Here is a 23,345-nt window from a genome sequence, read left to right as displayed (position 1 = left end):
CCGGCCATGGGGAGGGGCTAGGGGCAGGCCAGCCCTGCTCCCAAATGGAGTGTGGGGGCTTATCAAGGGCCAGTGGCATGGGGGAGGGGCCATAGGTAGTTGGCCAGTCAGCCCTGCCCCTGATTGGAGTGGGGGGCTGATCGGGGGCAGAGCTGGCTGGGGGGAGGGCTGCTGGCTGAATGGGCTGGTGAGGGCCCATTGGGGGTGGGACCAGCCAGCGGGTGGTCGTTATGGCGTTCCAGTTGCTAGCTTTTTATAGATAGATAGATAGATAGATAGATAGCAGTTAGTAATTCAATTTAACGAACACTTATAAAACAATATATTAAGTACAAAGAAGTCTAAAATCTCTTATAGTCTCTAAAAGCTCATATATAATTAAAAGAGAAAATATGTTACATAAGTATAAATTACTGTAACTATGTAGTAAATAAATTAAGCACTTTTCCCACTAAATGAAAATCAGTATCAAAGCAAATGTAACTTTAACTGTTCTGACTTCTGCTTTTAATTTCATTTATGCTTTAAATGTTGAGGGGAAAATGTATAAATAGCACCCGATCACAGCTCATTTCAGAGCAGGCATACTTTATATAAAATTTTATCTATAACATCCTTAGCCAAACCCAAGTAATAGTTTAGCTTGCTGAAACAGCAAAGCCATTTTGTCTGTGCAACTACTAGAGTGTTAATAGAAATGTATAATCTATAATAATAAAAGCATAATAAGCTAATTAGACCGGACATTCTTCTAAAAGACCTTCTGGACGAAGCTGGAGCTGCAGCCACGGGATCGAGGGATCCAGGTAGCCGCTGTGGCTGCGGAGGCCTACTCTTGCATGAATTTCATGCATCAGGCCTCTAGTTTATATTTAATCAGAATGTAGAGAGGTAACACATTAAATTTAAAAAGCAAGTTATAAAACTATTTTAAAATAGGTCTCAATACTGTAAATAAAGAAAAGTACATATATACACATAACTGGAAGAGTGGCATTACCAAATGCATATTTTTCCTTTTCCTAACCTAATTATAGAATAAGCACATATTCTTTATGTAATAAAAAGTCACATGAAAAATTAAGAAAATCAATAATTAAGTTTACTAGAATAAATTTCTGGTAATTTCTAATAATGCGTTTTTCTCATTTTATTCTCTAATCACAATAGATACAACAGTTTACACTATATTATAAATAATTTAATTTCTTAGAAAGCACATCTATTTCATATGTATTACATTTAAGTATTGGAAAAATATTAAACTTTCCACTTTCAAAATACTAAACCATGGAAATTGTAAAGCAATGATATAACTTCACTTACATCTAATATCTTCACTTTATTCTTAAGAATCAAGTCATTTTTAAAATTAAAACAATAAAAGTAAAATTTAACCCTCATGAAACAAGCAAAATATTTTTAATTATGACTAATTTCAAGAAAAAGTAAAGCTACATTTAGTTGTTTTACTAATCAAAGCTGCTTACTCCAGTAGATTTTCACATTTGACACTAAAAATGAAAGAATTAAAATTATATTATTTATCTAGATTATATGTCTGATCATTACTATCTGTAGTTGGTTTCTAAATGGTATAAAGAGTAATTTAACAAGCATAAAATAAGTGATATTTCTCTGCTATTAATTTTGTCGTTACATATACCATATGCATTATCTGATCTCAGTTTATAGGCACACATATCTTTAAAATTCATTTACCATCTTAAACAATATAATACCTCTAGAGCGTGTTGTATTCTGTCTTTGTGTTTCCCAGCATGAGTAAGGTTGCCGGCAATGCTGGAAGTGGTGGTCTCACAAATCTGCTCACCCAAGAGACAGTCTTCTGGTAACAAGGTTTCTGCCCAGAGCCGGCAGACACCATCAAGGCATGAAGTTAACAACACATTACAGACAGAACCTCTAATGACAAAGAGAAATAAACAAAGGTAACTCGGAATATCAACACCATCAATTAATTAAAGGCTATTAATACTTGGCTCTTCACATATAAAGATGACTTTAGTGTCAAACTAACAGTATGACTTATGGGTAGTTATTTTTCCAATAATGGAATGGATTTCCACTATTTCACACTTTCATTAAGACCCATTTATCATCTGCTCATACCTACAGGGTAGGAAGTTGGATATAGGACTGCAATCAATTACCATAAAATAGGAACAAGCCTCAAACAGCTAAGCTAAGTAACAATACAGTATTCTTCCAATTGCTTTAAAAATCACACTGTATGGGAAAAAAAGTGGTCAATTAACTTGAAATCATACACTGTATTGCTGTGATCATCATAAAAATTAGGAAATGGTCTTGACAAAGGAAACAGAAGATAATGCCAGATTACATATGTGCTGCTTTAAAAACTAGGCTCTAGAGAGAAACATTAATATCTTCCAAACAAAACAAAACAAACAGCAAAAGAAAACCTAATCATTACAAATTACAGAATGACCATAATAAAAGATCACTAAAAGTAATTAAACTATGTGACAGGGCAGCAGCTACATCATTTTGCATCATCCTTCTTATAATCTAAATAATTATAAATAGGTAAACAAATAAGCATCTTCACAATAAAACTGTAAAGAGCATATCATTTCAAACTATAAATCAATTTCCATTATAAGCAAAAATGTCACAGCATCAAGCAGCTTAAGTGACTTAATACCTTGTCATGAAAGAACAACGAAAAAATTCTCCCTTTTAAAAAAATGCTTACATAGAATCTCAAAGGGAGAGTGTTTTTCAAATGTTTTCAATAGATGCAAATAATTAAGAAGAATAAACCTTTCATTCAGATTCCAAAAATGTATAAATTCCCCATGTTATCATTTACTGAGCATCTCTACCATGTGTGCTGTATTTCCCATCAGTTGTAAACAGACCTCAGATATATTTAGCAGATGAAATAACCCTCCTTCAAGAATAAATACAGATTTCTAAGCAAGCTTTTATAGAACTGTGTATATTATACAGGAATCATTTGCATGAGCTGTTTCGTAGTTTATTTAACGTCTAAATACTTTCAAAACATGCTGTAACAATGAGGAAAAACTTATAATAATAAATCCTTTAAGGTCTTGCTGATAGCCCTAAAAAATACCTGGCCACTTGGTTCACTGTATATGACATGCTTCTCCACCATGTGTATTACTGGCAGTTTATTTATATTTTATTTCCCCTTAGTGTGTGCTTTCCTGTTACTTGCAAACATTTCCTTCTTAGAATGCTCAACTACTGCTGCTAACAATACCAGCTAACACTCTCTGAGTACATACTACGCACAAAGGCCTATACTAAGCATTCACATACACTAACACATTGTAGTCTCACAATAACTCCTGAGGTAGGTACTATTACTACCCTTATTCTACAGAGAGAAAAACTGAGGCATAGAGAACTTCAAAAATTTAGTAGCCCTGACCAGTGTGGCTCAGATGGTTGGAGCATTGACCCGTACACCAAATGGTGGCAGTCAATCAATCAATCAATAAATAAATAAATATATTTTAATATATTTTATTGATTCCAGAGAGAAAGGAAGTGGGAGAGAGAGACAGAAACAGCAATGATGAGAGAGAATCATTGATTGCCTGCCTCCTGCTTGCACCCCACAGGGGATCGAGCTCTCAACCGGGCATGTGCCCTTGATTGGAACCAAACCTGAGACCCATCAGTCCGCAGGCCGACGCTCTATCCACTGAGCCAAACCAGCTAGGTCAATAAAAATATATTTTTAAAAAAGATGGCGGGGCTCAATTCCTGATCAGGGCACATACCCAGGTTGAGGTTTCAATCCCTAGTCAGAGAGCATATGCAGGAGGTAAACGATCGATGTTTCTCTCTCACATTGATGTATGTTTCTTTCTTTCTCTCTCTCTCTCTCTCTCTCTCTCTCTCTCTCTCTCTCTCCCTCCCTCCCTTCCTCTCTCTAAATATCAATTTTTTAAAAATTAAAGAAAAAAATGTTAGTCAAAAGTTCATGAAGATAGTAACAATAGCAGCAGGATCTGAATTCAGGCAGTTGACACCAGAGCCTATGCTCTTAATTGCCACCATGTCAATGCAGTAAAAAGAACATTGTTTTCATTATTTTTATAAACATGTAAGGATACAAATGGAAATTATATGATACATTTATCTAACCTGGGCATATACTTGCTAGTTTTACGCCATGAAAAACCTGTCACAGTTCGAGGATGTGCCAAATAAACAAAGGAAAATTGGGTAGATGCCTGTCTCCTTTTCACTTCGTGATGATCCTGAGGTATAATTGAAGACTTCCATCCAGTCATAGGATACCATACTTTCAAAAGACAATCATCCTGCAAAAATATATAGGTGAGCATAAAATTAATTTACACATACATAATTCAATACTTAAGTGGTTTGAAGAAGCTTTAAAATTAAGCAATATATATAAAACACTAATATGTGATACATATTACAAAATTAATGTGTACTATATGTGTATACTACAAAACCAAATCTAAAACGATATTATTCTAAAGAATACTATTCTTGAAAAATAAAAGGACCATTTACTCATCATTATCAATCTTCTCTGCATAATGGTAGTTTTTCAAATAGAGGCTGATGCCAAGTTCCACCATTTAAATATACATGGGTAACTTTAGAGGAAGAGTCTGAAACCAGATGTCAGCCCCTTGAATAAGATAAAGAATAAGAAAGATGCTGTGTTATCAGCCGCTGTCATCATCCTTTCCTTTTTCAAGAGATCTGTAAGGGTGAAACAAACCCTTTTTAAATGTGAATTGTTTCCTACTCTAAGTCACGAATCAGCAAACTTCCTGTAAAGGGCCAGAGAGTAAGTTAGCCTTTGTGGACCATACAGCCTCTGACACAAATTCTTCTTGATTTTTTTCTTACAACTTTTAAAAATATAAAACCATGCTTGGTGCCTGGGCCACAGTTTTCTGATCTTTACTCCAAATGACAAGAAAGCATTTAGGCAGTTGTCAGGAATCACCTCCATGCCTACATAAGATATTTGCAGGTATAACAACAGGCACTGACTTTATCATTTTACTTAGTTCTAACAATTTTGTTATAGGCCTATATAATTATATCTTATTTAACATACTATCTACTTTATAGTGCTTTCTCCTTAATGTAAAAAGTGCATTAAGGAAAATAATAAAATTTTATCATTTATGCAAAAATATCAATCTCTAAGAAACAATGAGATTATGTATTCCTGAAAAGTGTGTATAGGTCCAAATATTTTTACCTGGACTAGATAAAAATGGTACTCAATCAATAATGATAGAAAACAGAGTAGCTATTATCAGACACTAAGGATGAAAGTGAATTAATTGGGGATAAAAGGAAACCATCTGAGACGATGGAAATGTCCTATAACTTGATGGTGGGGGTGATAATGTGGATCTATAAATTTGTCAAAACTTACTGGGCTATACACTTAAAATACACTTTATGCTAATTTTACCTCAATAAAATTTATTATAAAAAGAAAATAGCAGAAGATTAACGTAAGGATGTTCATTTTAATAGCAACAGAAAAAACTGGAGCCTGAATGTTCATTAGTAGTCGTGTGGTTAAACTAAATTATGGTACATTCATTCATACAATGGAAAATTACATCACCTTTAGAATACAGATATACTGACATAGCAATCACCTATATATAATATAAGCAAGCAAAATAATTCTTCACCCAAAGATTTAATCATATATCTTGTGAAGATAAAAGTTTCTTTAATAAGTAAAACTTTAAGCTCAGATAAAAAGTTAAAATACTCTTAAGCCCAAGAAAAATTTAATTTATCACACTTATAAAAAATAGATCTTACCACTGAAAGTGCTCAATGAACTGTAATATTAAAAATCCTGAAGGTAATTGGATTTGAGTCCCACAACATGAACTGAAACCCTGTCGTACGTAGTGGAGGCGGTGGAAAATGCCTTCTAGTGGCGGATCACACCGCTACCAGCTGTTTCATCAAATCAGACAGATTTGGCTTTATTAACAGAAGCAGAACAGATTGTGGGGGGGTGGGGAGAATGCCAGCATGACAGAGTTAGTTTCTGTTCTTTTAATCAAGAGGATCTTAATTAGATGTGGTATCTTATAAAAAATGTGAGGAAATAAGTTTTTAAAATCCATGACACATTTTATGAATTCCCTTTACAAGTAAGGCATTCTTATCTTTCCATAAATATTATGAAACACTTAGTCTTAGGAGAATTGAATATAAGAAGCTAGGTAGCCCGGCCGGTGTGGCTCAGTGGTTGAGCATCAACCCATGGACCAGGAAGTCATGGTTCAATTCCAGTCAGAGCACATGCCTGGGTTGCGGGTTCGGTCCCCGGTGGGGGGCATGCTGGAGGCAGCTAGTGGATGATTCTCTCTCATCATTGATGTTTCTATCCCTCTCTCCCTTTCTCTTCCTCTCTCTGAAATCAATTAAAAATAAATAAATAAATTTTTAAAAAGAAGCTAGGTAAACATGACTAATACAATGAAAAAAAAATCAACTGCTAAGGTTGTGTGCCATAAAAATGTTTTTAAAAAAGAAGACAGAGTATACAAACAGAACTGCCTTTAAGATACTTAAAATCTATATAGATTTTAAGATTTATTAATGTGGACATTAAGGAATAAAAATTTAAGAAATAAAAGTATTTTTTTCACTCTAAATTTTATTTTTTATGTACTAGTGTGAGGCCCCTGCCATCAAAAAAGAACTGATGAACAGCCTCACAGATATCTTTATTTATTGTTTCTTTGATTGTCAGCCCTCTGTGCATCTAAACCTAGAAAGCAACTTGAGCAAGTGTTTTAAAATTTGAAGAATAGTGATATTTTTAAGGTTTTTAAAATAAAAATATTCTGTCTGTATAAGTTAGATTAATATATTGTGTAAATGTGGGATCCAAGATGACATTTTTAACCTGCTTATGAACAGGCATTGAGTCAGATAAAAATAAGAAAAACTTCTTCCACAGAATAGCTAATAAAGATAGGTTAGTCAAGTTGGTGATGCCTATCCATAAGTGATTTATGCATTATTAATAAAATTACAGGAATAAAAAAAAATGAGGCTTAAAATCTAGTTGCCCCATTTAAAAGGATGTGCTTTTAGTCTCATTATTTATTTTTGTTGGAAGTACAAAGGCTTCTTTCAGATTCATTAAGGATAAAAGTTCAAATATTCAGAAGATATTCAGACAATGAATACCGACCATCTTTCACGAGTAATTAACTGTTTTTAAAGTACCTCCCAAAGACCTCAGCTTCTTTCTATGGCCTCTAAGACCATTACAATCCTATGATTCTAAAAATGGTTATATTTATATTTTAACTTGTGCCAAACAGGTAGCCTATCCTATTTACACAGGTTCACACTGTTCTCCCGTGTATCCTAGATCTAGGTCGCCAATCTTTCAGACCTCACGGACCACCAGTGGTCCACGGACCAATGGTTGGCAACCGCTGTTCAAGATCATTTGACAGAATTATAACTATTTTCTCCTTCTTGAAATTTTTTCCGGCTGACTTCTCTCATGTCACATTCTCTGCTGGTTTTCCTTCGTAGTGGGCCTGCCTCTCAGCATCCTTTGTATGCTTCTCGCCAGTTTTTCCCCACTTTTGATTTTCAGGGTTCTGGGACTTCATCCTGAGCCCCACTCTCTTTTCCATCACACATTTTCTCCCTAGTTAATTTCAACTGGACAATAACTTTAAGCACTGTCTTTTGGCTAATGAATTAAACTCTCTATCTCTAACTCTGATCTCTCCAGGAAAGTCCCACTTATATCCTACCTGGAAGCATCTGAAACTTTGACGTAGTCACTATACTCCAGTCTTCTGTTGTTCTTTAATAGCCCTACTAATTCCTATGTCAGAGCACTTGCACTTGGTGTTCCCTTGGCCAAAAGTACTCTTTCCTCTGAACTTCACAGTTTCCTTCTTCCTAGTATTCAGTTCTCAGTTTCAAGTTATTTCCCCAGAAAAACCTCTGTAAAGGTCACCGACACCACCCTGGCTGGTTTTGCTCAGTGGATAGAGTCTCAGCCTGCAGACTGAAGGGTCCCAGGTTCGATTCCAGTCAAGGGCACATACCCAGGTTGTGGGCTCGATCCCCAGTGGGGGAGGGGGGTGCAGGAGGCAGCTGATCAATGATTCTCTCTCATTATTGATGTTTCTATCTCTCCCTCCCTCTCCCTTCCTCTCTGAAATCAATAAAAGTTAAAAAAAAAAGATCATCATTTACAGACATCAAGTCACACTATATCATCCTGTGTTAATTTTCTGGATAGCACTTATTAATATACAATATTTTCTCTGTCTTTCCTCAAGTTATGTTGCATGAGGACAGGAACCTTATCTGTCCTCTTCATCAGGAGGTTGCACATAGAAGAGTTCCAGATATGTGGTGGAGTTCAAAAAAATACTTGCCAAACACATGAAGGTTAATTTCAGGTATAATTTCAAATTAGTTTTCCCTAAAAAAATGCACTATCAAATAGAGAGAGGCAAAGTATATATACATATACATATATATTGCATATTAAGAGTCTATCATGATGTAAATACAACTGTGATTCTTGTATCCTTGCAAATATAAATTGCTAGAATTCTGAAATACATTTTCTTGGACAAGTTAGTTCCATGATAAAGAGGATATCATACGATATATATGTCAAAGTACATCTTTTAAGGAAAATGTAAGTGTATACAATACCTACCTATAATCATAGTGCCCATTAATGTTATTTGGAAGAAGGTAGGAATACATGCTTCAAATGATACACGACAGCATGCACAACAATGTCAAAGCTGATGTCAGAGCAATGACTAACCAGGAATATTATAAAGCTGCATTCCAGTATGAATCTAGAATAGCTTTCTGGGCACACTGATTGGTCCTATACTAAATCATCATGGTTTACCTACTATGGACTCATTAAATCAAAGAATGACTAACTTTACTAATCATTCATGAGCATATGGTAACCCTAAGGAATACGAGCAAAAAAGAACAAATTTGTAGGCAGGCGTTTTTCATGGTAAAGTTTTAACAGTAATGGAATACTAGTTTTTAAAGATTAAAGGTGACTGCCTAGTTTTTTCCTATAATTCTCCTAACAGTTTTAGCTTTATTAACCTTGCTTTTCAGACTTAGTGAAAAATTCTTTCTGTAGCTCTACATTCTATCCAATTTTTTAATTTGTAGGTTACTGAACTGGCTTATCAAAATTTTCAGTGTTTGTTTTTAAAATCTAATTTAATTTTTTTCTTCTAATTTATTTACTTTAATCTGTATTTTCTACTTTTTTCCTTTGGCTCCTTACTTTCTGCCTTGCCAAATTGTTTAGGTAGCTTTATATTCGTGAGGGGAGGAGGAGGGCAAGGAAAGCCAGTGGGGAGAGGGAGAGCCAGAGGTAGAGAAGAAGAGGAACAGGGAGAGGAGAGGAAGCCCACGTGACAAGGAACTGCAGGCAGCCTCAGGCCTGAAAGAGGCTCCAGCCAACAGCCAGTAAAAGGCCAAGTCCTCACTCATACAAAGAAATAAATTCTGCCAACAACCTAAGCGAGTATGGAAGAGTATTCTGCCCTAGACACGCCTCAGGGTTAAGAATTCAGCCCAGCTGACACCTTTGTTGCAGCCTTTGGAGACCCTGATCATAGCACCCAGCTGAGCCATGACCAGACACCTAACCCAGAAAAACTCAGATAATGTGTGGTTTTAATCTTTTAAATTTGTGGTAATTTGTGCCATAACAAAAAAACTAATACAGACTCCTAGTGATAAATGCTACAAGTTAATTAAGGTAGTCAAAGGGAACAGAACGTACAGAGACAGAATGCAATTTTAAAGGGGGTGCTTAGGACCCTAGCTGGTTTGGCTCAGTGGAGTGTTGGCCTGCAGATTGAAGGGTCTCAGGTTCGATTCCAGTCAAGGGCACGCAGGAGGCAGCCAATCAATGATTCTCTCTCTGTGCTCCGAGGGAGTGTCACAAGTTGGATTCTGGTCATGGGGACGTAGATTCCCTCTCTGCCCTCCCCAGCCAGGGCATGTGCAGGAGGCAACCAATCAAAATGTCTTTCTCACATGATGCTTCTCTCCCTCTCTCTCCTCCTCCCTCCCTTCCACTTCTCTCTTAAAAATCAATTGCAAAAATATCCTCACTCCTTGGTTAAAAAAATTTTTAAATTATGTTTCTATTTTCATAATTGTTAATTATAAAATCACTAATGTTAAACTTCAGTTATGATATAAGCAAACCAAAGTAATATGAGCAGTACATATGACTGTCTCTAACAAAAATCACAGATGTCTTAAAATTACATTATAGTTCTGCAGATATCTCAAAATAATTTGTATACTCCTCAGTACTTTGAAATTGTGAGTTATTACTTAGTTTACTGCTAAACTACTACACATGATTGCAGTCTCTCTGTCTACAATGTTGTACTTTCTTCCTGTTTGTACTGTCATCAACTGTTGAGCAACTACCTCTGTGCCAAGTAATTTTTCAGCCACCAAACAGTTGAGTGTTCCACAAATAGAGATTAACCCAAAAGCCTTGAGTAAATTCTGGTGTTCTTAGAAAACCTATCCTTGCCTTATAAAGTGTAATATGGAAGTTTTAATTCCATAATAAAAATACAATTTAATTTTAATTTGTGATTTTTAAATGTAATTTTTTATTGAATGCATTAATTTAAAAGTACATTATGGCTATTATAACAAATTTTTGTTTTAATATCTTTAAGTTGTATTTCAGTAATTATATGGTATCATTTTTTAAATCCAAAACTATGTAGAACTAAACATTATATCATTTGAGAATTCAGACATGTGACACTATAAAAAAAAATTCTCAAAACCTCTATAAGCTGAAGATGGGTCAGTATGGTCATAATGGCACTGTACTTCTCAAATGGCAATAGTGGAAGCTAAGAGGCAATAGAACCATGACTTAAAAAATTCTGAGGGAAAAATATTTTCAACCCAATTCTCTGCCCAGCCAAATCAACATAAAAGCCGAAGAAATATTTATTCAGATTTGCAAGGTCTCAAAATGTTTTCCCCCTCCAATTTTTCTAAGGAACCTATTAAAAGGTATCTTCATCAAGGAGAGAGGAAGATAAATGATGCTAAGAAACAGGGAATATAACAAAGGAGATAGGCAAAGACAATCTCCTAAGATTGCTAAAAGAAAACCCCAAAATTATAGGTCTGCTACTTTAGACGTGGAGAGCATAACCCAGATTGGAGCAAAGAAAACAATATCTACTTCCTATGTGGGGTTGTAATGAGAGAAGGTTCAGAAACTGTCAGAGGTTTAGGAGATGAATTAGGTGTGCAGAAAACTAAGCAAAGAGTAAAACAAAGTAATTATTAACACCAAAGTAATTATTCTGTGAAGAATATTTTTCACAATCAATAATGTGAACAATAAATACTGATTTATGCAAAATTATGAGATACCCACATAAGGAAGACAGGAGGAAGGGAAGTGAATGTATGTACATGCTAGAAGTAGAGAGAGGGTTAGAATCATCAGCTAGAGAACTAAAGTCTCAGCTTCCAAGAGGAGATACATAAAAATGAAGGAAAAAGAATCAAGAAATGGGAGCAAAAGCAAGTTATTTAGGAACATGGGAGGAAGTGCCAAAATGTGCAATATGACAAATAATTGCCTCAAGGAAGGATAGCTTCTTTTCATTGTGATTCTAGTGGTACTCATTAACTTCTTAAATTATGCACACATGCTATTTCGGAAAGATAAACATTAATTTTTAAAAATATAGACTTTTTAAAAGGTGAAATAAGAATAATAGCCATTATTTCCCACTGCCTATTACCTACAGGAAACATACCTAATCTTTTACAAATCTATTATTATTCCTCAGGTCAGCTTTGAAGAGTAAGATTATCCCAATTTTACAGATGAGAAAACTGAAAATGAAAATGAATAGAAACATCTTTGTCTTGTTTCTTTTGTTTCTGTTTTGTTTGGTCCTTTACCTTTCCAGCAGTAGCAAAATATTCACCATCAGGGGACCATTCCATCAAATGTACAGATACTGCAGTTCTAAAAAAAAGGTTAAACAGTTAACATTTTAAAGTTCTGAGACACTGTATATATAAGCTAGAGGCCCGGTGCATGAAAATTCATGCACTCAGGGGGTCCCTCAGCCCAGCCTGCACCCTCTCACGCAGCCCGAGAGACTAACAGTTTAGGCCCACTCCCCACGGGAGTTAGTCGGACATCCTTAGCCGCGCTCCCCCTATGGAAGCGCACTGACCACCAGGGGGAAGCTCCTGTGTTGAGCATCTGCCCCCTGGTGGTCAGTGCACGTCACTTCCAGTTGTTCTGCCATTAGGGTCAATCTGCATATTACCCTTTAATTATATACGATGGTCAAAATAAGATTTTTTAACACATTGTTTGTGGGTAGTTTTTATCGTGCGCTAACAGGTGGCGCGTGGCGTGGGCCATTTTTGCTAATTTTTTGTGCAAATGGCAACGTTCAGTAAAATTACGATAACTTTAGTTTATGTATTTATACGTTATCCGCATTCTACCGCTAGTCTATAAAAAACGTATTAATATGTGTCCTGCGCTCTACTTACTACCACTCAACGTAAAATGTATAAACACATTTCCTGCATACAATGTGTTAACATAATCAGAACAAGAGTGTTTTCAACACTCTAAAAATAAAATATATCACCACCTTAAAAATACAATTAATTAAAACTAATGCAGAATTTACTTTAGGAATCCAAAAAGAAGTGTAATTAAAATGTATAAATTATATCCCCACCTACAAGTCCCATCAACATCCTAAATATACCATGTTTAAAACTAAGGTCATCCTCCTCCCTGGCTAGTTGGTCCCCTTCACATAACCCACACTGTTAATAGTTCAGCCATTCTTCCACTTGAAAGATTGGCTGGCAATTTTCATCACATCTTTCCCTTCCCCCTCACCATCCGCATCTCTTCCATTAATGGGTAATTCCTATGTACCAACCCTGTCAACCCAAGTCCTGAGGTTATACTATGAAAACATTTTAGTCCTTTTCTTAAACAACCAACTATAGTACAGATTGAAGGATGTATTATAATGACTTTTGGTTAGAAAAATTCTACTCTCTAGGCTTCTAAATGCAATGGTGCCATCAAAAAATAAAGATGATTGTGAAAGGTAATATATTTTAGGCAACGTTTTTTAAAAGTTAACAAACACAACAACAGAGTTAGATACTAACTTGCACTGCCAGATGCAATTCCAATCATTTAAAACAGGAGGAATTTTATTATCAATTTCTTCCTCTTCTTCCAGAATGTCACCTCCTGGAGGAGCCCACAACTGAATAGAATCAGTTGCTGTCAACAATCTGTTATCTGAAAATTAAAGAATGTTCTGATAAATAAGCAAAAATTAGAGAAAGAACATACACATGAGCTTCTAAACTATATTGTAAAAAATAAGCAGTATTTTCTATGCAAAACACTTGGGACATATCCATTTTAAAGCTCTAAGACTCCACTACACAAGGAAGAGTAGTTCTTGGCAGAAACTTGAGAACAAAACAAAAACAAACAAACAAAAAGCTTTACTGAGAAAGAGCTTATATCAGGTAAATCTTTTTTAAAAAATAACCGCAAAGTAGAATTTTTTAAAAAAGAGACCAAAAAAAATACCACATAGGATGTTGTCAAGATGTAAGACATAACTAAAAATTAATGAAATTTGTTTTTCTACTTGGAATATAAAAATTAATTTAATTGTGAATGTTAAGTGGGACAAAAGCCATTATCATTAGAGGTTTCTAATCTTTCAAAATTAAAGAGAATAACTTCCTGAAATACAAATAACAAAATGAAATAGGAGTTTTTTTGGTCCTATTTAATTTCTGATTTTCTTTCTTAATAAATACAGTTAAGGATAAAATGCAGTACATGTTCACTAAAGAAACAAATCATCGCTGCTCTTAAAATACAATATTCAAAGGCAGGGGGAAAGCATAGAACTAAGAGTAAATTCACCACTGTATAAAGCAGTATGCACCAAGAAGGAAAAATGTACATTCATTCACTAGCAAAAATAAATTTTACAGTTGATCACTTTCTTATTATATCACATTGTAGTCATGCATTTTAAACAAATTATCCACTTTTCATAACTTCTAAATAGAACTACTGAATACCTTGAGGGTCCCATGCTAAATTGTATGTCACGGAACTCAAAAAAAACTGCCCAGTTTTAAGCCACTGACACTTGAGTTGCTGAAACATATAAAGAGAAAAAAGACAAAGGTATGTTTTGAAAATAATATCCACAAACACTGCATCATTTTCTTCAATTTAAGACCTTATGATCTAAAATAAAGATGTAAATATTTCACTATTATTTTCAAAATATTGTTCTTTTGAAAAATTCCAAGAGTTCCAATTACTATCTATTCTACCATATCTAACTGTTTGCCCTGCCAAAGCAAAGCATGTTCTCTCAGGCTTCTTTCCATGCCTATAAACACATTCTTATACTTAACACAGCTTTTCCTCTCTTCTCCACCTGCAAATTCCTATGCTTACCTCAGGACCTGGCTAAATCATCACCTCTGCTGTGAAGACTTTTCTGACATCCTAGCAGCACTCCTAGCACTTTTTACATTCTATCATTATAACATTGGTCACACTGAATTATTATGTTTTCATGTATCTGATTCTCCCATGAAATTATAACTCTTCTAGAGCAGGAATTGTCTTTAGCACTATAATGGCTAGAATGCATATGTTCAATGAGTGTTTATAAAAACAAAATAAATGCACCTTAGAAATAAGTGCTATCTATAATAATAAAAGCATAATATGCTAATTAGACTGTACAGCCAAACGACCTTCCAGACAAAGCCGTGGTGGTGGGGGCAGAGGCAGAGGCAGTCAGGGGTGATCAGGCAGGCAGGCAGAGAGGTTAGGAGCAATCAGGCAGGCAGGCGAGTGTTTAGGGGCCATCAGGCAGGCAGGCAGAGTGGTTAGGGATGATGAGGCAGGCAGGCACGGGGGTTGGGGCGATCAGGCAGGCAGCAGAGTAGTTAAGGGCAATCAGGCAGGCAGGCAGGTGAGCGGTTAGGAGCCAGCGGTCCCAGATTGCGAGAGGGATGTTCAACTGCCAGTTTAGGCCTGATCCAGACATCCCCAAGAGGTCCCGGATTGTGAGAGACACCCCCCCACACACACACACATGAATTTTGTGCACCGGGCCTCTAGTGTATAAAATAAAACTAGATATACCTCCCATAAAGTCAACAAATTTAAATTACATAAAGTATAAAATCCACAAACCTGACCTATATTAAATTTATTTGAATAATTTCCATCCTTTTTTCTTAACTATTTTCATTCTAAAAGGTAGAAAGAAGATTTAAAGTTAAAAGTCCAAGGCCTTTTCCATTACATATAGTATCTAAGTAAAAAGAAATTTATTTTTAAATTTTTTTTATTTTTTCCTTTATTGGTTAAGGTATTACAAATGTGTCCTTATCCCTGCATTGCCCCCCATCCTCCCATTCATGCCCTCATCCCCCAATGTCTGTATACATTGGTTATGCTTATATCCATGCATACAAGTCCTTAGGTTGATCCCTTAGCCCCACCCTCCCCTGCCTTCCCTCTGAGGTTTGAGCATCTGATTGATGCTTCTCTGTCTCTGGATCTATTTTTGTTCATCGGTTTATGTTGTTCATTATAATCCACAAATGAGATCATGTGATATTTATCTTTCTCTGACTGACTTATTTCACTTAGCCTAATGCTCTCCAGCTCCATCCATGTTGTTGCAAATGGTAGGAGTTCCTTCCTTTTTAGAGCAGCATAGTATTCCATTGTGTAGATGTGCCAAAGTTTTTTAATCCACTCATCTGCTGATGGGCGCTTAGGCTGATTCCAAATCTTAGCTATTGTAAATTGTGCTGCTATGAACATAGGGGTGCATATATCCTTTCTGATTGGTGTTTCTGGTTTCTTTGTAGTATATAAAGTGGCCTTTTGTGAAAGTAATCTGCAATGCAAAGCTGTGTGACCTTGGGCAAGTTATATATTAACCTCTTGAACAGTAATATTAATAAATTGTAATTCCCTCTCTCTTTATAATATTCAACATATTATAGAGTATTCAACAGTGAAATAATTTAAGATTTAATTTACTTAATAATTTATTTATATACAGCCATAATTTTAAAATAGAACTGCAAAACTTGAATTTTATTATCCAAAACTAATTTTATGTTTTTTAATCAGGGAAATGTTATTTTCCCTGCCACTGCTGAACAGACTACAATCACAACAGTATTTTATTTTTTACTAAAGGCCTGGTGCACAAAAATTTGTGCACTCAGAGGGGGTCCCTCAGCCTGGCCTGCGCCCATTTGCAGTCCAGGACCCCTTGGGGGATGTCCACCTGTCGACTTAGGCCCACTCCCCGGAGGATCAGGCCTAAGCTTGCAATCAGACATCCTTCTGGCAGCCAGGGAGCCCTCGGGGGATGTCCGACTAAAGGCTTAGGCCCCCAGGGGAGCTGTGATGAGGAAGCTGGGGTGACAGAGGAGTCATGCTGTCCTGCCCCACCGCCCTGGGTCGGGTCACACATGGTACGCCCGGGCGGGCCGGCGGATTGCTGCTGCCCCGCCTGGCCACCCCGGGTCGGGTTGCACACAGGACGCCCGCCGCCCTGGGGCCGCAGATAGCAGGCCCAGGTGGTGGTGGGGCAGGCGGGATGGTGCTGTCCCACCCTGCCTTCAGTATGCAAATTAGCTGCCATCTTTGTTGGTGGTTAATTTGCATATTGTGCTGATTAGCCCATGGGAGGTGTAGCGAAGGTATGGTCAATTACCATGTTTGTCTATTATTAGATAGGATTATTATTTTTTTTTGTTAATCCTCCCTTGACGATATTTTTCCATTGATTTTTAAAGAGAGTAGGAGAGGGAAAAACAGAGAAAAACATTGATGTGAAAGAAACACATCGACTGGTTGCCTCCTGCACAAGCCCCAACTAGGGCCTGAGCTGGGGAGGAGTCTGCAACAGAGGTATGTACCCTTGATGGGAATCCAACCTGGGACCCTTTGGTCTGCAGGCCAATGCTCTATGTACTGAGCCAATCTGGCTAGGGAACAACAGTATTTTAAATACTATTCAACAGATCTATTTCAAAGTAATAATTAAATCATTCCTAAAACTATAAACATATCTAATATTCTTTCCTTCAGTATTTCTTGGAGTATAATCTATGGGCTAAATACATAGCAGAAATTTAGAAGTGAAGCCTGGATTCTGAATTTTTAAAAATGTATTAGGGTGATATTAGTTAATGGGATCATATAGGTTTCAAGTATATATTTCTATGATACAAGATCTATATATTGCACTGTGTACCCACTACCCAAAGTCAAATCATCTTCTGTCACCATATATTAGGCTCCCTTCACCCCCCACTCTCAGCCATGGAATCTGAATTTTTAATAAATACTCAAGGTGACTCTTAAGCACTCTAAAATTTGATATCTATTTCATAAAACTATCACAGAGAAAAGACTAAAATTTTAATTGGTATTTCTTGGAAATTTAAAAAGAAACTCAAATGTATACATTTAATGAAACATTAAAACCACTTGCTATAATGTATTTAAGAATATATACTTTTTTAAAAAATTACTGGCAGCCCTAGCCAGTTTGGCTCAGTGGACAGAGCATGAGCCTGTGGATTAAAGGGTCCCAAGTTCAATTCTGGTCAAGGGCACATGCCCAGGTTGCGGGCTCGATCCCCAGTGGGTGGCGTGCAGGAGGCAGCCAATCAATGATTCTCTCTCATCATTGATGTTTCTATCTCTCCCTCTCCCTTCCTCTCTGAAATCAATAAAAATATATATATTTTTAAAAATTACTGGCAAATTCAAATTTCACATTGGCAGATTTGACTATTTGTGAGTGATGGTGGAGTTCCAATTCATGCAGTGTTTTTTAAAGGGGTTAATAATTCTAATCATATGGGATTTTCTGAACATTAAGATAAAATAAAACACAGCACTCAGAATGAAGCTCAATGGTTCTCAATGTGGTATGCTAGAGCACTTAGCTGGTAAGTGAATTTAGCTAATCTCTTAACTCCTTCATTCAACAAATATTTAGGAGCCTGTTATGTTCCAAATATAGATTCTAAATACTGGATGCATTAGTGAACACACAGAAAACAAAGCTCCCTATTTCCATGGAGCTTACGTTCTAAACAGTAAACAATAAGTAAATAAACAAGGGAAGTGCTATGGAAAAAAGTTAAAAATACAAGGATGAGAGTTAAAGGTGTAGAAGCAAGTGCAATTTTTAAAAGGGTGATCAAGGTATTACTGAGCAAAGATTTCAAGTATCTGCAGAAGCTGGTCCAGGAGCTATCTAGAGAAAGAACATTTCAGACAAAAGAACAACCAATGCAAAGCCCTAAGATAGGAGAATAACTGTTTAAAGGACAGTAAAAATGCCAGTGGAGCCTGAATGATATCAGAGAGGGCAAGAATAGTACAAGATGAATTGTGAGAAGTAATAAGTGGATGCTGGGAGAAAAGCACTAGTCTATTCTAAGGCTTTTTGCCTTTGAATCTGAGGGAAATATGGAGTCATTACAGAGTTTTAAGCAGAGATGTGTCATAATCTGCTTCAGTGAGAATAGAAAAGGATAAAATCACAGACTAGTAATCTAGACAAGAAATAATAGTTCAACTAGGAAAGATCCCAATTAACAAGGTAAATCTCAATTAGCAACCTTCTAGAAAACTGAGTTCCTAAAAGCCATAGGGATATATTTCCAGTGAATGTAAAAGGTCTCACCCCAAAGCATCAGACCTACTTCCCACTGATATTCCAGATCACCGTCAGCACCAGCTCCTTAGAAGCTCTTTATTGCTATAGATTTGGTTCTAAACTGAATTCTAAACGTTTTCTATTATCATTTAATACTTACACAATTTCTCTTATGAGAATTTATGCCCAAGGGTTCAAAAATACAAACAGCATTACCATATGAAGCTGCAATCTAAAAAAGAATGAACAAACCATTAATATTTAGGAGAAGGAAAATTAACAATAACCTTCTTGTTACAATAATGTATAAACTATATACAATGCAATCCCAAAACAGTATTCATGGTTTATTCCCTTTCATAAATATAATTGGAAAATTACTGAACTTAAGAATCTCTTCTGTTATCAAAATTTCAGCAGGGTTTATTTCACGTATCAAATACAAGGTTGACCCATTCAAAGAAATAATCATTTTCTCTAAGAATTTGTATTTTTTAATATTGAAATAACTTTATTAACAAAAATATATTTCAATGGTACACCTATCAGAAACTTCATAGTCCAGTAAATATAAAAACCATGGCCGAAACCGGTTTGGCTCAGTGGATAGAGCGTCAGCCTGGGGACTGAGGGGTCCCAGGTTCGATTCCGGTCAAGGGCATGTACCTGGGTTGCGGGCACATCCCCAGTGGGAGATGTGCAGGAGGCAGCTGATTGATGTTTCTCTCTCAGCGATGTTTCTAGCTCTCTGTCTCTCTCCCTTCCTCTCTGTAAAAAATCAATCTAATATATTTAAAAATATATATATAAAAACCATGACAAGTAGAAAAAGACATCAAAGAATAATAGGCATTAAAATATGTCAAATAAAATTATATTAATGACACCATCAAACAAAAATATCAATTGGGAAAACCATCTAGATTTTAGAAGAAGGAATAGAGAAAATGGGCCAAGGAGAAAGAGAGGCATCTGCTGAAACTGGAGAAGAAAGAGCTGACTTAGCTAGGGGTTTGGGAGCCAGGGGGACTTTGCTCTAGGTCACATACCTGAGTAAGAGTATAAATCCCTCTGTTCCTAGGAACTACCAGAGCCTGCTTTCCAATAATTCCTTGAAAGACATTTCCTAGTTCATCCTGCTCTTGGCAAGAGGGAATCAACTATAGGGAACAGACCAAAAACCATCCCTTTTGACACCTCTGGACCTATGGTTTAACCTATAAAACTAAATTAGGTATATGTTCTTTTAAGGTCAGCTAAAAAAGGTGCACTGTAATTTCAAAGTACTCTCATGCCAAAAAGTGATTTTAATTGTTATTAATATCTAACATTCTTTCCAAGAAAAAGCTTTTCATCCAAAATGGTGGGGGGAAGCTATGTAAGATGCCTGGCTGAGGTAATACTTAGGCAAAAAGTGTTATGAATCATCACATTCAACTTGTCAATGAATGATTACAGCTGGCTAACACAAGGTCATAAATGTGAAAGTTATCACAAGGACTGGGAATAAAGGAAATAAAAGAGGAAGGAAATAAAAGATAATACATCAAAGATGTCACAATTTTGCCTTCTTTACTTTCAACCAGTAAGGCCCTGGCCAGTGTGGCTTAACACATCATCCTGCACACTGAAAGGATGCAGGTTCAATACCTGGTCAGGACACATACCTAGGTTGCCATTCGATCCGCATTTGGGGCACATATGGGAAGCAACCGATTGATGTCTCTCTCTCTCTCTCTCTCTCTCTCTCCCCCTTCTCTCCCTTCCTCTCTCTAAAATAAATGAACATATCCTCAGTTGAGGATTTTTTTTTAAAGGCTATCAACCAGGTAAGTAAAAGAAGAAACATAGTTATAGACACCAAAGTAATATATTTAAAAAAAAAAAAAAAACTTTGCTCCCAGAGAATATGTTCATTGTGATTATCCACCAGCACATACATAATTTACAAAAATTTATCTCTGACAATTATCATACATCTCTAGGTGGGTTTAAAGCTACCTTGCTTGGCCTAGGGCAGTGGTTGGCAAACTGCAGCTCTTTGGCCCCTTGAGTGTGACTCTTCCACAAAATATCACGTGCGGGCGCGCATGTACAGTGCGACTGAAACTTCGTGGCCCATGCGCAGAAGTCGGTATTTTGTGGAAGAGCTACACTCAAGAGGCCAAAGAGCCACAGTTTGCTAACCACTAGCCTAGGGAAATGAGCAATAAAAGATTAATGGAAGAATCTGACACTCTCAGTGTTCCCTAAAAAGTAAACAATGGTTGCTTAAGCAAAACCATGAGAAAAGAATCAGAAAAACAACAAACAAGTACCAGAACACACCAGGAAATTCAGTGTTTCAATTCTTGGTCAATTATGTCACTGGATTGTCATATTATGGTACATTTACATAAATTTAAAGCTTGTTACAAGCAGCAGGGAAGAACATTAGACGTTGTAGAATAATATATTTGGCATAAACTTACATGATTACTATTTATCACCATCACCATGAATACTATGATTTAATATATCTTTGATAAAATTTATTATTACTCAGTAAAGAACAATTTCTAAAATACTAAGACTGTTTAAATTATTACTATTACAAGAAAAATCTCATTTTCATATTCTTGTAGAGTAATTCAATCCTGCTACACAATATTGGCCTTACTGAATTGCTAGAATATACAATATGCTATATTTACTTTACATATAACCAAAATTTGAGTACATTATGCTTGAAATTTTAGAGGAGGGATACACATGATGAAATTTAAGCCCTCTTTTTTAAAGTGTAAAGGAATGAACTTTAAGATTCTTCATTCACCAAATAAACTTTCATTAAAGTAATTGAAACTTGAATTGTGGGGTAATTTCCTCCAATAAAGAAGGCATTTCATTTAAGTAAAAATAATAATAATAATAATAGAAACTTTATAAAGTACCTTTGTATGAAAAATATTATATTAGACACTAACAATTTGCTAAATTTCTTGATAAAAATTTAATGTTATTATCATTTGGGAGAGATAAGGGCTGCTAGGTAGAGAAAAGTTTACTTCCCTGCTGTTGGCTTAATAGCTGCTAGATTTATTAACTGACAGAATATCAGTACATACAGGACTGTGAAGCCCACAGATATTTCAAGATAGAATACACCAGCAGAACAATTAATTATCACATCATCAGCTTAATGGCTCTACAATTTGCATACAACCTATCACTTCACCCACTCCTTTCAATAGCCACCTGAGCAAGGTATATTAATAGGAAATTGTAGGTAAGCCTTGTATAAAAGGATAAGACTATTTTGAGACTGTTAAATATATTAAGAGATATTTAATAAAGTAATTAAATCCCTTACTCTTCCATGTTGGTTAGAACACTCCACGCAGCTGACTTGGATGTTTCCATGCTTAGCACCAGGAATGATCTGCACACATTCAAAGTCACTTGCCAAAATAACAATGTCACAGCCTGATCCATATGCCTAAAAAAAAAGTTTTACAATATGTAACGTATGTAACTTTTGAATTATTATAATATAATAGTTAGCTTAGATTTTGTTGCTATTGAAATGTATACTCTGACACATTTTTAAAAAATAATTAATGTAAGAATATCAATTTCCAAACAACATTAAAATTCACATAAAACAAATGGGGTAATGGCACTCCACATATTATCATTAAACAATTGCTACTAACAACAACAAAAAGAAGTGTTCTTTCAGTTCTTAAACACTGTCCTGCAGGTCATAAGTCATTCTGCTCAGAGCTTCTCTCCAAAAGTTATCTCAGCAAACCCTAAAGAATAAAACCTCCATCTGAAAGTAATAAAGCATTTAAAGTTGCAGTTGTGCTGCCGAAACCGGTTTGGCTCAGTGGATAGAGCATCGGCCTGCGGACTGAAAGGTCCCAGGTTCGATTCCGGTCAAGGGCATGTACCTGGGTTGCAGGCACATCCCCGGTGGGAGATGTGCAGGAGGCAGCTGATCGATGTATCTCTCTCATCGATGTTTCTACCTCTCTATCTCTCTCCCTTCCTCTCTGTGAAAAATCAATAAAATATATTTAAAAAAAAAAAGTTGCAGTTGTGCTGCCAGGAACCCAGGCTTGAGAAAAACAGAATCAGATGCATTTTCCAATACAATTCCACATGGCTTAAAGAGCTAGTTAAATAGACATGAACCCCCAAGACAGAATTACATGCACTAAGGCAAACACTACTAAACTTAAACTCATCAACTGCCTAAGTGAATCCGTGATGCAGCCTGCCTGCCCACTCTCCTCAGCCTTACCGGGCATGAGAAAGATAGGAAACAAACCCAAAGTGGTTTCACAAAAAAAAAAAAAAGAAAAAGGTTAAAAAAAAAAAAATGATTTTTAAAAAATGCTGGCTAACATAACTATATGGTCTGGAAAATACAATATAAGACCATATTAGGTTCCTGGAAAATTCCCTCCTCAACAT

The 23,345-nt window shown here is 36.0% G+C and overlaps 1 protein-coding gene across 1 annotated transcript in view; it reads right to left on the bottom strand.

Moving 5' to 3' along the window:
• Positions 1–23,345, bottom strand: part of DMXL2 (Dmx like 2) — a 145,315-nt gene that overhangs the window by 88,218 nt on the left and 33,752 nt on the right. Inside the window, 7 exon segments of the mRNA XM_006755995.2 lie at positions 1,743–1,926; positions 4,168–4,346; positions 12,046–12,112; positions 13,297–13,432; positions 14,239–14,317; positions 19,045–19,116; positions 22,237–22,362. Of these exon segments, the coding sequence (XP_006756058.1) occupies positions 1,743–1,926; positions 4,168–4,346; positions 12,046–12,112; positions 13,297–13,432; positions 14,239–14,317; positions 19,045–19,116; positions 22,237–22,362 (843 nt within the window).

The sequence above is a fragment of the Myotis davidii genome, unplaced genomic scaffold (assembly GCF_000327345.1).
Source record: "Myotis davidii unplaced genomic scaffold, ASM32734v1 scaffold132, whole genome shotgun sequence".
Taxonomy (NCBI): domain Eukaryota; kingdom Metazoa; phylum Chordata; class Mammalia; order Chiroptera; family Vespertilionidae; genus Myotis; species Myotis davidii.
The sequence above is the reverse complement of the archived record's forward strand: the minus strand, read 5'-3'. Positions and strand labels throughout refer to the sequence as shown.